Source organism: Plectropomus leopardus, chromosome 11 (genome assembly GCF_008729295.1).
Source record: "Plectropomus leopardus isolate mb chromosome 11, YSFRI_Pleo_2.0, whole genome shotgun sequence".
In the NCBI taxonomy this organism is placed as follows: domain Eukaryota; kingdom Metazoa; phylum Chordata; class Actinopteri; order Perciformes; family Serranidae; genus Plectropomus; species Plectropomus leopardus.
This window is the reverse complement of record NC_056473.1, coordinates 18,171,041-18,185,864: the sequence shown is the minus strand read 5'-3', so window position 1 is coordinate 18,185,864 and position 14,824 is coordinate 18,171,041. Positions and strand designations below refer to the sequence as shown.

Sequence of the window (14,824 nt, the reverse complement as noted above, 5' to 3'; positions counted from 1 at the left end):
GCTGCGTCTAACGGGGCACCGAGATAACTTCCGGTTAAAACTTTCAAAATATAATGACAAGCATGTAGCCTGAAAATCACAGAACACATTCACTGCCTAACTGGGAATACTTTATGGTTAGGATCTACATATATCAAAAATAATCCAATTAATTAATTTGGTTTAAATCAGTTAAATTAAAACAAAAGTAAGTTTTTAAGTAGGTACGTTTTTTTTCAAAGTAATTTATTTAGTTAAAAATATTATCGAAATAAAAGTTGTTGATCTACGATTTTTACTAATATTTTCCAGTTAAACCTAACCCTTATTTCTCGACTGTATTGATACAGTCGACACATACATTCGGTATTTTTAAAGTAAACATTGTATTATATATATATACACATACACACACACACACACACACACACACACACACACACACACACACACACACACTCATAATATAGCAAATGATTCAATTGCATAACAAACAAATGCAGAGGAAATAAAGAAACATTGAGAATAAAGACTTTCAGGTTTTGCTAAAAATCTGAAATTTTATTAAAATGTCTAAAAGAATCTACCAGTTTATGCCAATTTAAAGTTGACAAGTTTTACATTTTTAAATCATTGTCAAGTATATTTTAAAATTAGTAGTTCTAAAAATATAAATGTAGGGTAGGCTTTGAAAGCCAAATTATTTTATGTATATAATATTATATAATAATAATAATAATAATAATAATAATAATAAGAAGAAGAAGAAGAAGAAGAAGAAGAAGAAGAAGAAGAAGAAGAAGAAAAGTTTTAGATATTTTTCATCACCTGGAAATTTGGATTTTTAAAAATGTGTAAAATAGGTCTATCTAATTTTGTTAGTGTGCCATCTTTTTAAAAGTATATTTGTAAGTCAAACCAAAGAGGTGACATAAAAACAACAACACATGTTCAATCGTCTCTCCTTCACAATTACAAAAAGTGCTTCTTTCATTCACATTTGGGAAAACAACAGATATTAGCTCTATCTGGGTATAGTACCTGTGCACAATCTCAAATAAAAACTCATTGACTCTATTTGGAATTATGTAATTATGAGAAAACAAAAATATAGTGTTTCGTTGTTAATCCAATCTAACAGCCTGGCAGTGGTGAAGTGGTAGATGATTCAGGGGGGCTAAACTGTTGCTGCCATCACCCCGGGCCTGTGGCCATTTTGCTGTTATAGCAGTAGTACTCCCATTATTGAAAAAGACACATGCCCAGCACAAGACAGGGAATATACATCAAAAATACTGAGATAAACAGTCAATATATAAAATTAAATGTAAATATTGTCTATATAATAAATATACACGAAAACTTCCACAACAAACCACACAATATCTTTATTGTAATTTGTAACAGTTTTATTGGTAGGTATTTACATTTGAGATTATTACATTTCTATCATACATTGTATACTGTATCTTGGAAGGAAGTCTAAAATACTTTGCATATGACAGGTCGTTGCAGCAGCACTTTATCCTGTTGTGACTTTTCAGTTCAATGATTGTGTTGGACGCAAGCTGCCACGAATATCACCTTTGGTTCAAAAACCCCTTCTTTGAAGCATTGCTTTGCATAGACAGGATAGCCACGATTTCAGAACATAAAAAGATGAAAACTAATAATTACCTGGAAGACGAAGAGAGGTGTACATTCACAGATTTAAGAGGGTTTTATGGGTTAGTGCATCAAGCTCAGAGAGGGACGGCCTGTAGCTAGTTGAAGGGTGACCAACTTAAGACAATCAGATCTGTGCAGTGAGTTAGAGTAACATCATTGACATGAAAAGTGTGGTGAGTAAGTAGAATGATGGAGTGCAAAATGGGAACAAGACTTTATGTTGAGCCAGATATAGCTTGAACCTCCCTCAAATGCGTGATGTTTTAATGAAAGTCTGTCTCTCCTTTAACAGCCTATTAACTATCTTGAGAAAGTTGTAAAGCTATAATAACTGTAGACATTTTCCCTCACATAAGAGAGGCAAAAAAAAGTTGATCAAACCATCACAAGGACATCAGAGTCCAAAACAGAGTAAAGGTCATTCAGACTGGTGATTGTGTCCCTTATCCGAGGACAGAGGGGATATCTTGTTCTCCTGTGTTGCACGCTCAGTGGACACAATGGTACATTGTTTGAGCTCCACAAGAACACAGAAGCTCTACTGAAGGGAAGGCTCACTTTAGCAACATGTACCATGATCCCACTGACGGTTATGAAAATGTGTTAATTACAGTCATGTTGAACTCATAAACGAGTCAAGTCTCAACACAGGCACTGGACTGAACAGAGGGACTGAAGGGAAGATTGTAACTAAATTCGTTAACTGACTCAGCCCACCTTAATTTGGGTGACTTTTGATTTGTTTTCTTCTGATAATGTTTCTTAAAAGTGTTTAAAGTCCATTCTTGATCGTGGGTACTGCAGTTTCAACTGCATCTCCTCAAGTCCTCATCACTGGTTGCGGTTTTGCTCAGATGTCAACACGTGACCTCACACTGCATTTTTCAAACAGCACGGCCTTAACCAACACCATCAGCAGCTCATCAGCATCAGGGCCCAAATTTATCAAACTGTTAAAAGTGAGATTTTGGACTTCAGTGAAAGATAAAAGTAAAAATCTTTCACTTGTACTTATATACTTATTATACTTATACGTATTAAATATTCTCCACAGGTCTCATAAGTTGGTTAAAAGTGAATCCCACACAGCTGGGGGACAGAACCAGAGCAGCACGCACCTTTTGGACTGAGCTGCACATGAATGATACAGAACAGAGTTCATTCAGCCTGTTTGCATTTTCTTATGTTGTCAGAGGTGAAAACAACACAAATAAAGCTGGAATTTCTTTGGTGTGATACTATATTTTCCTCTCATTTGTTTTCTCTGATGTTTTTCATTTTCCAGCAACAAAATGTATGTCCTGCTCATGTTCCTTTTAATTATGTTCACTAGCCTTTCATCCCATTAATATACTGTAAATATTTTTAACTGTCACTAATTTCACATTAATTGCTACTGGAGATGTTAATCATATTAGACAAATAAGATGTTACATACGTTTTTGCTGAAAATAATACTGTATCATTGAGTAAATTTTAATGAGTAAACAGTATCAAAGATAAAATGATTTTTTGTTTGATCTGTGCATGTAATCAGTGATCAGTAATGTGATCACTTGAAAGCTGATTTTAAAGACTCTGCACAAAGAATCTCTTGATAACTGTGACTTAACACTTACACCCAATGGTGGAAAGAACAAAGTATATTTACGTATAGTATATTTTTTTAAGCACTGTACTTACGTACAGCTTTGAAGTACTTGTAGTTAACTTGAGTATTTCCAAGTTATGCTCCTTTATACTTCATACTATACTCTATACTCCACTTCATCTGAGAGTGAAATATTTTACTTTTTAATCCATTACATATATTTGATGACTTATGTTACTAGTTACTTTGCGAATTCAGATTTTAAATACAAAATATAAATCACGTAATGAAGTGTGATGTATTATTATAGATTAAACTACCCAGCAGTACATAAAGTATTTAAAGTGGGCTCTGCCTTTGCGAGCTGCAACATTAAAGCAATGAATGCATTAATTCCATAATAAATATAACCAAATAATATAATATCTCTTTCTCTCTGTTTCCACGCAACAAACAAGCATTATGGAAGGACTGGATCCATATTTTATCCTAAATTATGATCAGATCATTTATATCATATCTAATATATCCTTTATACCTCCCATAATAGAGTATTTACTGTGTTTTCTTGCTAGATTTGCACGCGGCTCTGGGAAAAAATGGACCAGACGCTGCAACTATCGCTACAGATTGTGTCAGCTCGAGGCTGCGGTGCATCCTGTGTGTGTGTGTGTGTGTGTTTGTGTGTGTGTGTGTGTGTGTGTGTGTGGACCGGGCGTTACTCCACTATATCTTTACCTTGCAATTAGCAGTATGCTGCTCTGAATGCCGTATGCAGAGCCTTTAATAACTAAGCTTAGGTCACGTGATGACAGCTGAGCATCTCCATGAGACCATGAAATGTGGCTGAAAGCTCCCAAAGAAAGCAAGTCAGTGGACCTTGAGTAAAAATAATTTTCTCAAACTCGACACTGAAATGGAAAGAAAAGAGCACAAAAACATGAAGAACATAAAGTGTACAGTAACTTCTCTACTGCTCGGGTTCACAGGAGGTGAGACGTATTTGACCATCGCAGTTCGGATTATTCAAATACAATGGTGCTTCTGTCATGTGGCGGCCCACCTTGGAACGAGCCTGTTAAACAGCCAGAGAATCGCTGCTGTGGGAACAGTAACAAGAGACCAGTAATCTCAAGCAAAGTGGAATGAGATGATGGCGACACTGAGACGGAAACTACGTGGTAGTGTAGGCCAAGAAGGGGAGGTAACATGTCATATATCATCATCTGATACAGAGGTCAATGTCAGGAAGTCATGCTATCATGAGTATACACATACAAAAACAAAGTAACATGGCTTACACTATAAGAGTAATACTATTGCTTGCACATGTCGAAAGCTTAAAATTCTCTTATTGTGTGAAATAAAAAAAAGGAAACGTTACAAAGAGTGTCTTTGACTACATGTGGAAAGGCACAGTTGGCGATCCTGATTACAACAGTAGTTTGGGATAATGTGCTAAAAGGTGGGTCTGTCAGACAGCAGGCACACTATCAAGCCAACAGAAGCGCGTAGTATAGACACACAGACACAGACACAGACACAGACACAGACAGACAGACAGACAGACAGACAGACAGACAGACAGACAGACACACACACACACACACACACAAACCTTGCTTCATTCACATAATCTCATCTTAGTTAACTGCATTCTGACTCTTTCACTCACACAAAAAATGAACAAATACATTAAAAAGAGCCCAAAGTACATTAGAAAGGCTGTCACGGAATGATAGGCAAAGAGTAAAAACAGGGAGCATTTACCGATCTGTGCTTGGCTGTGTATTAGTTGTCTGAAAATCCTTCCTTTCCTTAGCAGATTTCGGTAACACCTTGCTTGAAGTGCACTCACAATAAGCACATGACTGCATCTTCGCTCATTCTTTTAAACATCACATCAGATCATCATAATTAAATTTAATACATTATCACATGGAATGTTATGAGATTGTTAATAGCTTTTTTTTTTTTTTTTTTTTTGCATTTTGTAACTGTCCCCTAACACCTCACGACTTCAAGCAAAGTGCCACTTCCTTTCACCTGACCTCACGATAAAAATGATCACAAGGTGAGGTTGGAAGCGAAGGCACAATTTTGAGACAATCGACAACATGACTTGTGGGTTAAATCTTCCCTGCAGCTTTAGCTGTGAATGAAGGAACTGGAAAAAAATACAAATCAACCACCAGTATGCGCATTTTGGGAGTGTTTCCCCCTCTCCTCATCGTGCCTGGGCCCGTCCTCTCGTCTCTGCTGCTGCTGTTGGTTGTTTCACGTCAGCAGGCCCATGCGAGTGAGCTTGGCAGACAGGAAGGAGTGGAGGACAAACACAACCGGCTTTGGACCAGAGTGGAGGTCAAATACCTGGAGGATGCAGCGAGGAAGTGAGAAGGAAGGAGAAAAACAGCAGGGGAGATGAAACAGGAACTACATCAGGAATCAAAGATAGGATGAAACTCTTGTAAATATGACAGACTTATATTAAATGAAATCCAGATAATTATCGGTACACTAGAATACATCAGCAGTTCTCAATCAGGGGACCTTGAGTGACCTCTAGGGCGTTCCCAGGAATAGTTTATTTTCACTACGTAATTCACTATAGAAGTGAAACCAATGTGAGTGAGTCATGAAAGTGACAATTTTGATCACAGTTGTCACTTCCTCTACGGTTAGAATTTTTATCATATCCAAAAACCAAATGATTTTCAGATGGAGGTCTCTGCAGAGAGATCTTATCAAATGGATGTTTTCGTGACCAAACATGTATCAGTTCAAGGTTACTTAACAGGAACACGGTTGAGAACCACTGCATTAAATCCACTTTTTTGAGTTGGTAAATTATATTATTTTAACTGTCACTTTAGGGGGTTCATGGTTTTGGTTTGAGCTGTATTTCATTTTTCAACAAGCCAATTTGGTTGTATTAGGTTTTATTTTCACTTCTGATTAGCAGCTCTTTTTTTGAAAAGCCTTCTTTTGTTGGATTTATTTATTTAATTTAAACAGCACTCACAAGCTTTGTAGTTTTGCCTCCTGTTTTGTTGGTCAATTCAATCCTAATTTTCTTTGCTAAAAAAACCCTCCTCTAGATAGAGTTATTCTGTCTTTTTTTCAGTTTAGTTTAGTTTCGATAGTTTCTAGAGTGATTTTGCCTGTTTCAGTCTAGTTTTTATTGTTTCATGCTGAAATGATCCATCTGCTCTCTGGCAGGAGTATAAAATGCTAAGTCATGCGACAGCATATCAAGTATCACAGTATGTCTTTGTTCCCACGGCCTTGACTCACCATTTCTCCCTCTGGACCCCCAAAGTCAAGGTAGAGGTTGCGTATTCCATCATCGGCCGACATTTTGAGCTTCTCGTACGGGTATCTGTAAAGCACGGCGCCCCCCGTAGGGTCTGCCGGCTCCCTCGTCACAGTGAAGCCCTTCTCATAATGCAGTGTCAGTCGAACATCCTGTCTGTTCAACGTGCAACCTGGAAGAGAAAAGAGCTTCAGAATAGCAGGGAAGCAGGCCTGAGAAAAATGTCTCAGTGGCAAAGTGTGGGTGGAAGGTGAGAAACATGTGTTCTACATGTTTACACATCTGCATGAGATGTTGTTAACTTCCTTCACTATTTGTCAGCTGAATAATAACTTCCTCAGACGGAGTTAATCTGAATTAAACCTGGATGGGATGTTCCTCTCTGCTGCAGTCCAATGGACAAGTGTGTCTTTTATATAAAAATCCTGCAGGATGCAGCTTTAACTGTGACGTCACTTGATCTGAAAGCATGTGTATTACTGTAACTCGACTGACTTCAATGTTCCTGTACAACTATAGAAGGACAGGGAAAAGAGAAAATTTAAAAAAAGAGGCTGATTCTTTCCAGTGCTGTGTCTGCAGCCAACTATTGTTCTGCACAGAGTGGAAACATTCCCCTCTGCTGGCTCCCACTTCTGCTTTTCCTGCACAGAGCTGCTCTCTCTGAGCTGCTGCACACTGCGAGCAAGCCAGCTGCTGTCAGGGGCTTCCTGTCACAGCCAAAGCACTTTGGAATTTAAAGGCCTTAGTGCATGAAAATATTTTATATGTGTTTCCTTGGGGGAAAAAAATCATGTACAAGCGTTACATGAGGTATATTTTCTCTAGAAAAGTAACTTCCACTTGACAATCACCTATTAGCATAATGGCTTTGTGTACTAAAGTGAACCCACATCCTCTGGTTTATGGTGTGCTTACTGACTCTACCACACTGCTGCTAACCTGTCTGCAGTGACACAAAGCGCACACACAGTATAAAACAAACGCATTCATCAATATGTGCACATGAGCCCTGCATGCCCGAGGTGCTCAATCCACTCTGCAGCACTGTTTGAGGTTGAAGTGTTGTGTTGTATTGCACTATGTAATGAATTGTTTCCTGTGGACAACCTGGGATGACCTCACATCTAAATCAAGACGTATTATTAGATTTATATTTTGTTATTGATAACAATAACTGTAGCATTAAAAATCTTTTTCTGTATTCTGAATTTCTTTTAACATTTTGGCTCACATCCGGTACATTTTTCTTGTTAAATTACAGCATGACTAGTTAAAGATACTGGGTTGTTGTTTGATGAGTTACTTGAACATCTGGTCAGATGTCATTAAAGGTGGAAAAATTAAGATTCTTTACTTTCAACCACAAGAAATGATTTTTTTTTAAGCCTACTTGCTAAAAGCAACACTGACAGCACTTTTTAAGTACAGCGCCATGTTTGCCAAACAGTAAAAATCTCTGGGAATCCACACTCCCGACCAGCTGCTCCTCTCATGCATCGATCTGATCTGATCTGGTCTGATCTGAAGGGATCAACAGATCAATGATCCATTCTGCAAGTGCAAAAAGGAAAAAAAGAGCTCATGGAGAGCTCCGCCTGCCTGCCTGTCTTCACCGACCAGAAAAACCTCTGAATTTAGAGAGAGGACAAAAAAAATGCCACCACACATTCACTCTCATTCTGTGGAAAAAACAGATATTTTGTACTAAAATGCAGTAAATATAGTTGCATTTCACCACAGACTGTCCATAGCTGTTACAGCTGTTGTTTGTAGGCAGCTTCAAACTCTTGTTCTACAACGTAACACAAGCTGTACATAAAAGTGTCACATTTCAGAACAACCCTGTGTTTGTGTAAAACCTTGTTTCAGCCTCAGGACTACTTGGGAAGACCCGTGTCCTTACTTTTGATACTGACTTTAAACATTTTCTTCAGACTAATCACCTGTTAAACACACACACTCACCGATGGAGACTTCTTTGATGAGCTCAGCGGCAGCATGTGCACCCTGCACGAGGGCCCGCGTCCACGAGGACAGATCCCAGTGGGTCTCCACTCGAAAGATGTGGGACTCGATGCCCCGTCCTGTGCCCGTCCGCGTGGCGAACACTAGGTCTGAACCCTGCGCAGGAGAACCGCGGGCGCTGCCAGAGTGAACCAGTCTGGAGGGAGAAACATGAAAATACAGACACATGTAACAGTCTCAAAGACCACCCACACAGATAATCTGCATTGGAAAGACTGCTAATTGAAATTGCTTAGCTTTTCTTAAGCTGTTTAAAGTTGACGAGGAGTCCTGGTCTCTGAAGTGACTGACCCACAACTTTGTCAGTCAGTTTTATTTATAGAGTCAGTTTTATTTATAGAGCACAGCAATAAACTTTGTCTGGTCTATTTAGTTAAATTTCCTAAATAGTTAGAACTGGGTGTTGTTTTTTTTTTTTACAGGTGAGGTTCTCAGCTTGTAAAAACCTCTCACCAACACTAAACAGGTTACCAATGAACTGGGAATTATTTTTCACTTTGACTGTACTGTGGGAAATTGTAAACTTCCAGGTACTTACCATACATTAGTGGAATATATGTTGACAGGAGATGGAAAGTACCAAACTAAAAGCCAGCTAAAACCTTTTGAAACCTTTTTTCCCCTTGACAGTAATCTGATGCGCTGTTGAATATTTGCTGATACCTTGCAGAGAATCAACAGCGGACTTGCAAAAATGTTCATATGTAAGGGATTAATGTCTGATCTGTTTTCTCTTTCTGATTTTTATCTGTCATAAAGCATGATGTGAGATGCTTTCTGACTAAAAGCTGAAACTGAAAGATTTGAGCATTCTGGTTTCAGACGAGTGCATTTGCTATCTGATGTCTTTACCTTGTGGCTAGCAGTGGGTGTGTAAGCAGAGGCATGGACCAGGACTCTCTGCTCCACGGCACCGATTCGAAAAGCAGGATGTCCTTTTCTGTCAGCGCCATGACCACCGGTTTGTACTGCTGCCGTCCACCTTCCAACTGGACCTTAGTAAGACAGTCAGAAAATGTCAGTGCTTATTGGTTAAACCGATGCATAACAACAAGTAAAAATTCCAAATGACATTTTTACGAAATTATTTTGTTCAGTAATTTACAGTCATTATATGATTAGGTTTACTGCAAAAGGAAGCAACATTTTCAGTTTCCACGACCACCTGCATAAAAGAGCCTTTGTTAAGAATTATATTAACAATGACTTTATGGAAGTACAGCTGCAACAATTGTTGGTTTATCAATCAGTCAATTACAGAAAAATAATAGCCAATTATTTTGATAAACATTTAAGTCTTTTTCTATTTTTTAAAATGATTTTGAGATGAGGGGTGTTATTTTCAATTTTGTTTATAATTTTCTTTTCACATGTGGTGGAAACTTATAGTTATCGTTATTCACTGCTTATTTTAACATATACCATACACTACACTATATTTTATTTGTCTTGACTTGTGCTAAATTATTGACATATTTTAGGTCACTATATCAGGTTGGGTTACCCCAGCTTTATCCTGAGACAAGAACATCTAAAGTTCTGTTTATTGATCAAACATGTTGTCATGGTGTTTCGATCAGATGATTTTAGAGAATAGGAGAATGTCTGTTTTGATTGGTATGTGAAAGACGACCTGCCCCTATGAGAAAGTTATATTAATATCTGTCAAATGTGGCATGCTTCAGTTGCTTTGCAAACCATCTCAGGTCTTTGATTAAAGATCTTTATATTTTGTATGACTTTGCCTCTGAGAAGTTTCATTTTGAGTCAAAAAATTCACCACACGTTTTTTGTGTTTCCTTTTTAACTTTGAGTTTGGGGTGATTTATTCAATGTTTTATTTTGAAGTTTGGAGTGTTTTTTCTACTTTTTTTCTAATAGGGTACAAGTATAATGATGTAGTCTGACATATAAACTACTACAGGATTTGGGGTAGAGCTGTAGAAATGTAGTTTGACAGCGAACAGATATAGTTCTGGTGATTAACTGCGTAAAAACAGTGGATTTGGGTACAGGTGTAGTGATGCAGTTTGACAAGATACAGGTGTTGTGATGTAGTTGAGCAGGTACAGGCAGAGTAAAGTGATCTGACAGCTAAAGTTACACTGATGTAGTTTAGTGAGGGGCATGGAGTACAGGTGTGGGGATGTAGTTTAACAGTGTACAGGGATACTGATGGAGTTTGACAATGTGCAGCTGCAGAGTTAAGTAGCTCACCCTGACAGTCCGACCTGATTTTTGATTGCATTGTGGTAAAAATAGGGCGGCGTGTGCTCGTCTGAGTCATGGCTCGGTGACTGAAGTGTTGGTGGAGTTACAGTGCAAAGCGATGGCATTAGACCAGACATGTGCTCTTGAGTGAAACTGCGGTGAGTAGGTGGGCTTCACAGGAAATAGTGTAATGCAACGGAAACTTGCATTAGACTGTTTCCTGTTTGAGCCCGGTCAAGACAAACACAGCCAGGCATCCATACAGTCAACATGACCTTGAATGAACACTTCATCAAAGTGAAAAGAATTGAGAGTAGCCCTTTTCAATGGATATGTTTAAATTTAGGACTAAAGCTAATTCAAGAAAACACACTCTTCCTGTGTGGTGCTGCAGAGCAGAAATGCCAGAGTTCATGTGTAAAATCTGCATATGTGCAGTGATTAAGGAGTCACTGTAAGAAAACTAAACTGAAAACCACTCAAACCATTTCCTTTTGAGAGAAATGTTACAACAAAACATTTATCTAACTAACATTTATGACATTTGTAACATGATCGAAAATGCACCATATTGTAACACTGCCATCAAAGCATGTGCTGATAAATAATGCTTTAATACAGTGTGATTATCTTTGTCAAATGATACTTTGATATGTAAAGAATCTTAAAATGTAATGATACAATAATTCACTGATTTCAGCCAATTATTTCTTTTAATTGTATTTAAATGTGACACATTAAAAAAAAGGGGGGGGGGGGTTTTGGCTAAAAAGATGCCTTTTTGTCAGAAACTTCCTATCCTCTTAATTAAAGTATAGATAGCTACAGATAGTATAGACAGATATTATGTATAGATAGATAGTATAGCTACAGATACACTGTGTTTTGGCATTTGTCACTTTAAAAGGAATAGTTCCATGTTTTGGTAAATATGCTTATTTACTTTCTTGCCGCGCCATAGATGAAAATATTGTCTTGAGTAACCGGGTCATGATTTCTGGAAAGATATATTGCTGTTGAGTTTTTAAATATGTGTTTTTGGCGCATTTAGCACCACAAGCCGATATCTCCAACACTCAGCAACTCACACCAAAACAATCTAGACTGATATAACAGCACTAAAGATAAGAGGTCATTGTACAGACATTAGAGTGCTTTTCATCTTTTCATCAACTGTTCAGCAAAAAAGCCAATAAGTGTATTTCTGAAAATGTCAAACTATCCCTTTGAACAATGAACATCGTGGCCAATGCCAGCTGAAAATGAGAACCTTGCATCCTGCAAGTTTTGTTTATTTTTCATTGCTGATAAAAAAATAATCAAAAGACAGAGAGGAATAGAGACAAAAGATGCAATAAGAGATTTGTTGTCTTTGGAGTTTAACAAATGCAAATATTTTGCCAACCTGCAAGCATCCAAAATGAACCTAGTTGTTAAAGACCAACCACAGTTTTGGGTGGATCAGTGAATAGCTTTCCAACTAAAAATATCCGGTACAATAGGCAGTTTTGCAGCTATTGGAAGGCTTGTTTCTTCAATAATAGTACATGACAGGCTGAGCATGTGCTTGTACTGGATGATCTGAGATGAAATTGAAATAGATATACTGGAATCTTCGAATACGAATACGAAAAATACTGCTTTCGTTCTTTCAACAAACAGTTTATTCATGTAGTGTAGTGTATTTATGTAGTTATTTGCTATATTATTATTATGTTCGAGTGCGATTCCATTTGTTATTCTTGTTTTTATCCTGCTTGATGAGGCTGCATTGGATCTAATGTTAAGATTAGCAATAAGCCCTGAGCATCTGCAAAGGATTATCACCTGTATAAGACAGCATGCAGCTGTTAAAGTAAACAAACCTAAATATACCTGTTCAGCCAACCAGCCGATGTGTTTAAGATGGGGGTGTGTGGAGGTCGAAGACGAGGCCCCTAGGTAAGCGTTGATGTGAGCGAGGGTGTGTGGCAGCAGAGCGGCAATGTTGGTGTGGACGGCAGTGAACCAGGAGTTGGCGGTGGGGCCGTCTTTAGAGCGCAGCACCACCGTGTGTTGGCCATCTGGGGAATGGAGCTCCAGAAGTCTGAATGGGACAAAGGAAATGAAAGAACTGTATTAGGCTTCATAGAGAAAATAATGTAAACTGTTCATGGAAAAGAAGATAAACCACAGTTTTTTAAGAAGGATTTTTTTTTTTGGTGGGGGGCATACTTTAATTGAAAACACATTTTATTCTTTGAGATATACTCCAAACACGCTATGATATATATAATTATCCAAAGAAATTCATCCATGTCCTTGACCAAATGAGAAAATTATGGCATATTCAAACTTGACAGGTTAATGATAATTTTGGGGCATAAAAACAGGATGGGGTGCCAGATATTTTTTTCAGAAGTTACTAAGAAATTTGCAAAATAACATGAGGCCAGTTGCAGCTGCCCCGCACAGGTCAGTGCATGTTTTTAGGATTTGAGAATATTGGGCGCTTAGCTCTGATCTGTAGGGGGCCCGAGGGGGTTCCTCCTCTGACACTTTTTTATAAAAAATAAAAAAAGGTCTCTTTCGATGTTTGTTTGTTATGTACTCTGGCACCTTATCAAAAAAAAAAAAAACATCCAGTATGAATCAGTGTGGATTGGAAAATTGTCGGCGGACCACCTAGCTCCCTATTATGGGCCAGATTTGGCCTGTGGATTGTAAATTGAGTATCAATACGAGGAGTGGACAGTATGGCCCTGAAATGATATCAGAATGTTTCAGAGTATTTTTGTGATAAATATATTCTTGATGATATGACACAATACTGGAAAATAGAATATATTAGTATCATTTTCAAGAACATACAATTGGAAGTTGGAATATTGCCATCGTATCGATGAGATTTATTTATTTTTTAATCATATCAACAATCATACCTGTATTATAGAGAACATTATGATATGGCACACCCCTAATTACTACTGTTCATGCTCCGTTGAGCTAATTTCCTGTCAAAAAAAAAGGAGCAATATTTTTTTTAAAAAAAAAATCATTTTTATGAATTTAAACACTGCTATTGTTTTTCTTTTTTTATTGAATTAGTAGATATTGCCATCAGTGCTTGCATAATGCTTTGTGTTAAATATTACATCTAATAATGACCATGAGCATCATCACTTCAGCCTCTACCCTATATCTATTTATGTATTGGCAAATTTGTGTCATGAAAAGTCATGCTGCATTAGCTACGAGCATTCCCTGTTTTAACTGTAACCATGGATGTTCAGAAACAAAGAACCCAAAGTCAAATAATCTGTGTTCAATCTGCATGATGTGTACATCAAACCCCCCCCAAAAAATTAAACATATAAACAAAACAGTGGCAGCATATTAAAAATGAAACCAAACTTAAGTTACAGATGACAGATGAACAACATATTTGGTTTGACATACTGCTACTAGGCAGTAACTAGTTAATTTATTGAGACCAACCTGTTTCGGAAATATTTGCAAAGATGAAATTCAAAGTTAATGTCTTTCTATCACAATGTGCTCATGTCTTTCAGTTCGGATCATTATCTCTTACACAACAAACATTCCTATCTAATGAACAGAAGATCAACATAGGAAAAAAACACACACCCAGTGGAAAAACACACGCACACGCCCAGCTACACCTAAACTCCTACATACTCAGCTAGTTCTCTCCTACAAACGCACAAACATCGAGGGGTTTCACATCATACCTGTTCTCCAGATCTGGCATGGTGAGGTTCCTGCTGATGAAGCACATCTTCAGGCTTATGACCTTTCTGTCTTTGGAGGAGGAGGAGCTGCTGTGTTTGGGCGACCCGGAGTCCTCGCTGCCACTGTAGCTGGGTGACTGCGGGCGGACGCCGTCCCACGGTAGGTCAGCCACCAGGGACGGCTTCTTGAAGAGCGGAGAAACCTCGCGGATGTACTTCACTGTGGAGCAACAAAGAAGAGGATATACATCACTTCAAATACAAGGCTGATACCAGGTAGCATGATTTAGTGGCACTCAGCCA

At 38.0% G+C, this 14,824-nt stretch overlaps 1 protein-coding gene across 1 annotated transcript in view; it reads right to left on the bottom strand.

Annotated features, from left to right (window-relative positions):
• Nucleotides 1–1,373: 1,373 nt before the first annotated feature.
• Nucleotides 1,374–14,824, bottom strand: part of sntb2 (syntrophin, beta 2) — a 33,244-nt gene continuing 19,793 nt past the window's right edge. Inside the window, exons 2-7 of the mRNA XM_042495810.1 lie at nucleotides 14,522–14,741; nucleotides 12,666–12,876; nucleotides 9,432–9,574; nucleotides 8,519–8,715; nucleotides 6,533–6,723; nucleotides 1,374–5,608 (exon numbers count right to left, since the gene is read on the bottom strand). Of these exons, the coding sequence (XP_042351744.1) occupies nucleotides 5,516–5,608; nucleotides 6,533–6,723; nucleotides 8,519–8,715; nucleotides 9,432–9,574; nucleotides 12,666–12,876; nucleotides 14,522–14,741 (1,055 nt within the window). The 3' untranslated portion in view covers nucleotides 1,374–5,515. The remainder of the gene's footprint in view (nucleotides 5,609–6,532; nucleotides 6,724–8,518; nucleotides 8,716–9,431; nucleotides 9,575–12,665; nucleotides 12,877–14,521; nucleotides 14,742–14,824) is intronic.